Source organism: Sinocyclocheilus anshuiensis, unplaced genomic scaffold (assembly GCF_001515605.1).
Source record: "Sinocyclocheilus anshuiensis isolate Anshui unplaced genomic scaffold, SAMN03320099.WGS_v1.1 scaffold914, whole genome shotgun sequence".
Classification (NCBI taxonomy): Eukaryota; Metazoa; Chordata; class Actinopteri; order Cypriniformes; family Cyprinidae; genus Sinocyclocheilus; species Sinocyclocheilus anshuiensis.
In genome coordinates, this window is record NW_015539870.1 from 27656 (window position 1) to 33077 (window position 5422).

General features: G+C 39.7%; 1 protein-coding gene across 6 annotated transcripts in view; it reads right to left on the reverse strand.

Annotated features, from left to right (window-relative positions):
* The window catches only part of LOC107685050 (clustered mitochondria protein homolog), a 25687-nt gene extending 20265 nt beyond the window's left edge, over nucleotides 1-5422 (reverse strand). For 4 of the 6 annotated variants that reach the window (XM_016481493.1, XM_016481489.1, XM_016481490.1 and 1 more), the window contains exon 1: nucleotides 5046-5422. In XM_016481493.1, the coding sequence (XP_016336979.1) occupies nucleotides 5046-5175 (130 nt within the window). In that variant the 5' untranslated portion in view covers nucleotides 5176-5422. Of the gene's footprint in view, nucleotides 1-3617; nucleotides 3687-5045 lie in introns of those variants that run through there. The other 2 variants (XM_016481491.1, XM_016481492.1) reach the window with 2 other exon arrangements.

Below are 5422 nucleotides of genomic sequence, written 5' to 3' on the forward strand. Positions count from 1 at the left end.
GACTTAGTCGAATCCAGCTGTGAGATCGTGTGAAGTGTGCATTTGTATCCTGCATGATCGCGTGTTCTCTGCATTACGGTCGGTCCGTGTGAATTGAAAGCTGACAGGAGGAGAGTTCAGCTTCACTGAAGACGCGTGATCGTAAACTCGTGATTTCAAATGATGCTGCGCTTTATGCATTTGCCCACTGTCATATTCATGTAATTTGTATGTGTTTGTATTTGTGCTGTATGTAAAATGAGTGTTACCTTGGCTTTATTTGAAAAAATATGATTCCCAATGCACACAAACTTCCCAGAATACTGAGTGCCCTGTTGGTTACAGTATTTAGGCTACTTCCTTTTTAATTATATTTTTATTAAATATTTATTTATTTGTGAAAAATACTTTGTCATCTAAAGTATAAGTATGTTTATTTTACACATTTATTCTTTAATCCATTTTCAAATGATTTCAAATTTCTTGAATATTAATTAAAATAAATACAATTATATCGGCTTTATATCGGCCACCCTGCTTTCCAAGATATCGGCATCGGTATCGGCTGTCAAAAAACACATATCGGTCGAGCACTAATTTCAAACCAGCCATTCCATTGAATTGCATCACAACAATGGCTGGCTTTTAAATAGATCAAAGTGTGTATGATGTTTCTGCCTCGGCATTGCACAACCCCAAAGTCAATCCCCATGTCCTTCAGTCCTCCCTCAGCTGGGTGAAGTCCAGCTATACGCCACATTTAGTGAATCTGAAGGCTGGAGGATCAGATGAAACCAGTTTACATTAGACTATACTGATATGCTAATCTCCCTATGACACTAAAGCTGAGCATGTTCTAAGTTCTATGTTCTATGTTTACTCCAACCATTATCCATTAAAGGTGCAGTAGGAGATCTTGGAAAATGCTAACTTTAGCCTGATAGTACTGAAAGCGAACATCCCACCCTCCCTGCAATTGCCTTCCAAAGCCACGCCCCCTGAACGCATACACACTCACAGACCAGAATACCAGAGACAACATTACTACAATAAGCTACATCAGTGGTTCCTAATTCCAGCCCATGTTCCGAAGTGAAGTAAACTTAAATGGATTTCCCCTGCTCGGGGAGTAGGGAGCAATGAACACTGTGTAGGGATCATATCGATCGGAACACAGTTCATGCACGTAGCTCACTTCTAACAAGCTGGTTATCTGAATCGGGTGCATTAACTAAGCAAGACATGCAAAATATGCAGAGCAGGGGGCGCGAGGATTGGAATTGGGAACCACTGGGCTACATCATGTGTCATTCACTGGTGAGAAAACTTTAAAAGTAATACTACAATACCAGGAAGGAAGATCGGGTTGTTGATGTTTGTCTGCCATTTTCGCTCTGTCTGCACAGCGTGCGTGAACGCGCTAGTGTCATATCCTGTCTGCGCGAACCGGGTGCGCAAAGGTATACAGATACATACATTGACAGGCAGGTAGGAAAGCGAATTAAAACGCTCGGACTGAGCGTTTTGATTGGACGAACATTTCTTGGTCCTACGCCTTCCACAGAATATATAAATACAGATAAATACATTTGGACCACTTAACTTAATGATTGCTATCGGGATGTGAAGAGACTTTCAACCAGCATAAACAAAAGATGTTTCTGAAGACAATCACCTATCGCACCTTTAAGCCCATCACAATCTATATAGTGTGTGAACACAGTGTGAATTTAATACATTAACACAGTGGTTCTCAAAGTGGGGGGCGCGCCCCCCATCAGCAGAAAAAGAAAAGAAATAAAACTGTAAACAGCCAAAGGACGTAACTTAGAATGGGAGATGGATCTTTTTGTGAAAGGGAAGAGAAAAGCCATAGATGAAGTCGCACAGACCCAGGCAGGTGCTGGTCATTTAAAAGCTAAATGCAGAAAATATGACGAGGCATATCTTGCTCTCGGCTTCACTTGCTGTGTCTATACCGTACACTACAGTTGTCGCGTCGCGCCGCAAGTCTACACTGGAAGCGACAAAGTGACCGTTGCAAATCATTTTAACTTTGTGTCAGTACGTCATAAATAGAACAAGACATCAGTTTAATGTCGGGGTTTTGTCATGTCGCGTCGCCAGATTTTTTTATAGGTTTAAAGGGGGGGCGCGACCAAAAAAGTTTGAGAACCACTGCATTAACACACTGCATTAACACACTGCTGCAGAAGTTCAGAACAGTTCAGAATAAAAATAAAACCCTAACGATTAATATGCAACCCTATGCAGGTAAATCATTCAGAGTGTTCAGGACAGAGATATTACACTATTACACTCCTAACTAGGCAAATTTATTGTTTTCCCTACGATAAAGTGAATTTTATCAATGATAAAAAGGCAAATGCAAAGTCCCATTGTGAAAACAATAATGCTTCAACACAATCTGAAAAACGAAGCAAACGTGGCCATTAAACCTTTAGGCATGCACAACAAGGGACACCTGCCAAACTTTATCACAACTGTGATCATGGTGGCCTAAATGAGACGTAAGCAAGACATAAATGAGTCTGCAGCCTCTACAGGTCCCCTGTGGAGTGACATGATGTGTTGGGACAACAGCGCATGGTGTTGAACATTTGCCACTAGTAATACAAAAGCTGCAGGAAGTGATCCTTGTAATTTAAGCTGTGCAAAAGGTACACAATTTTTTTACAGTCAGCCATGATTAAACAGAAAGAATCATGCAAAAATACACTGTAAAAATGATTAAGAGTTGTAAATATAATAAAGATTACTGTAGTATATTTTACAAGAAAACACTATTTCAGTTTTTCTACTATAAAAATGTCACGTTTAATTTAATGTGTTACTTGCCGTTTCTTTGTTTGTAAACAACTGTTTGTACATTTACTAGCAATTTCTGTGTGAAAATTGTTTCTACACCAATTTCTTTTCAGTGTAGGACAGATAAAAACTAGTCAAATGTAGCTGATCATGTGATCTCAACATAGATGCCCTCATGCGAACCCAATTCTTTTATTATATGTAAAATAACAGTACTATTATACTTAACAACAGTACTACTATAGTTAAGTACTATTCATATCTGTGCAAAACGTTTTTGAATGAGAGCATCCTCAAAAGCAGCTGATAATGAAAAATTGGAATATGAAGCTGAACAAAGCTTGCAGATTGGCAATAAAAATTACAGTATAATTGCTGTGCAAAACAAAAACGGTCTAACCAGCTTCCTAAATAGCTTTATTAAACATTTATTACGTATATAATCATAATGCAATTGCATACAAATCATGTCAAACGCACAAAGACATTTACTTTCACAGCTAATAAAGAGATCACATCAGGCACAATCAGACATCATCTCGAGCATCAAATCCAACATATTAAACACAGTCAAAGGCTGTCAGAGAGTGACCCATTCCACAACTGTCTGGTGCCATAATGCCAGTCAGTCTCTTCCAAGGTCTCCTTAAATGTGACACGAACTGAAGCAGCTCGCCAACTGACAGAGCGCACAACACCCGGCTATGTGCTCTACAACGGATCTAATGACAGATTGTAGCTCGAAAATGATTCGCAAATTACAGGATCACTCCTACGTGGTAGGCAAACTGTGTGATCCCAGCACTTACCAAACAGATCCCTCTATATTTAACTGGTAGCAATAACCTTATTTCAGCATACATGCACCATGACTTTCCTTGCGTGGCTACTTCCGCTTCCCGGTCGAGGAGCGCAACACTTTTCCTGAATGAAAACAAGAGGGGGGCCGATTGACAGGCGCGCGTTTAAACAAGCTATTAATTATTAATACGATATTTTTTTGAAAGTAAATTAAGTAAACTTTACGATATAATAGGCTCTTTTGGCCATTTAAACTATTCAATCAAGAGTCACCTAAAGATCAGACCGTAGTAAAAGCGCGCTCCCCCTCTCGCGCTCAATAGTTCCGTCCCACTGAAGGTGACCTTCAGTTCATTGGCGCTCATGCGCGCTGTTACAGAACATGTGCGTCAGGATCTCACACACAGCAAGGCTACTGACAACTCTTTACACTGTTAATAATGAAAGTTACCCTGTAAATAACAAACAACACGTCCCGGTTGATCTCTAGCGTTCAAGTTTAAGAGCTTCAGCAGGTGGTTGTTGAATCATTTGTCCCAGATCTCCACTTATTGTTTAATTTGCTACAGCACACATACAGTAAATGTTTGTCATTCTGTTGTCTTTTGTGCTGTATTGCAATTAACATTTTTTTTATTCAAACAAAATATTTAAATTGATTGTAGTATTGTTTCATGTAATTGCAAATTAGGCTACAGTCCTAAATGACTGAAAAAGCTGAACTGGGACACATTAAATTACAATAAACACTTCTTAATTTGATTTTTGTCACTGCTATGTGTGTATTCATGCAAAATAATAATGCCTGAGTAAACAGACCTCTGCTTACATTCACCTTTGCTATAGTTTACCATCCTATTACCCTAAATTAGTATTAAAATCACACAAAAACATTTGATAGAAATAGTTCAACCACAACAAGATCATTTAAATATGTATCCAGTAATAATGAATGACTGAAAAAATCAGAAAGAGAAGCCCAATCACACCACTGACACAGAATGGAACTTTTATTTCAATTTAAGCTTTATAACCTGCCTTCTTTTAGAAATTCATCTACTGAGAAATACCATGTGAATGAGTTTATCAACAGCCAAGCACCACGATAAGATCCAGATCAAGAAAGTACATTAGGCAAGACCTAAAAAATGAATGGCCTGTACAAGGCTGTAAGCATGCTGAAGGCACCTAACATTACTTCCCTTTCAGGAACATAATGGTGTTTATGGGTGTTAAGCAGACACCCCTGCAGCACTTTGCCTGTTTATGGCCTTTGATACCTACCTCACTTTGACCTCTATCCAGTCAATCATACAACATATCTCAACACTGATTTACTCTAAACTGCAATGGGCTTTTGTTAAAATACATCAGGGTCAGTTAGAGCTGAGTGACTTCTACATGCTACAATGTAAATGGCTTTAAAGCTCACTTACCGCAGGCACATGGATCCTTCAAGGCTGTCTTGCTGGTGTCTTTGCTGTTTGCTATCTCGCCTTCCCGGGCAAGATCAACGGGGTTGCCGTTCGGAACTGATGCTGGGATGTCATCCGTCTTGCTAACCATGATTCGTTTCCCAGAAGACTTTTTTGGTTTCGGAGTTAAGCAACAGATGTCCGGCGCTGAGGGCTGTGATGCGGGTTTGTTGTATGGCCTTCTCCGTCAGACGGAATGGCTGCCTGGTTACATGCAAAGATACTACAAAAACAACTTTACTTGCAAAGGACAATTCTCAGCCTGGCTGTCACACGTGGTTTCTCCTCCTCTTGACCTGCTTGCCTTTGTATTTGTCCCACCCACCACCAAACACGCG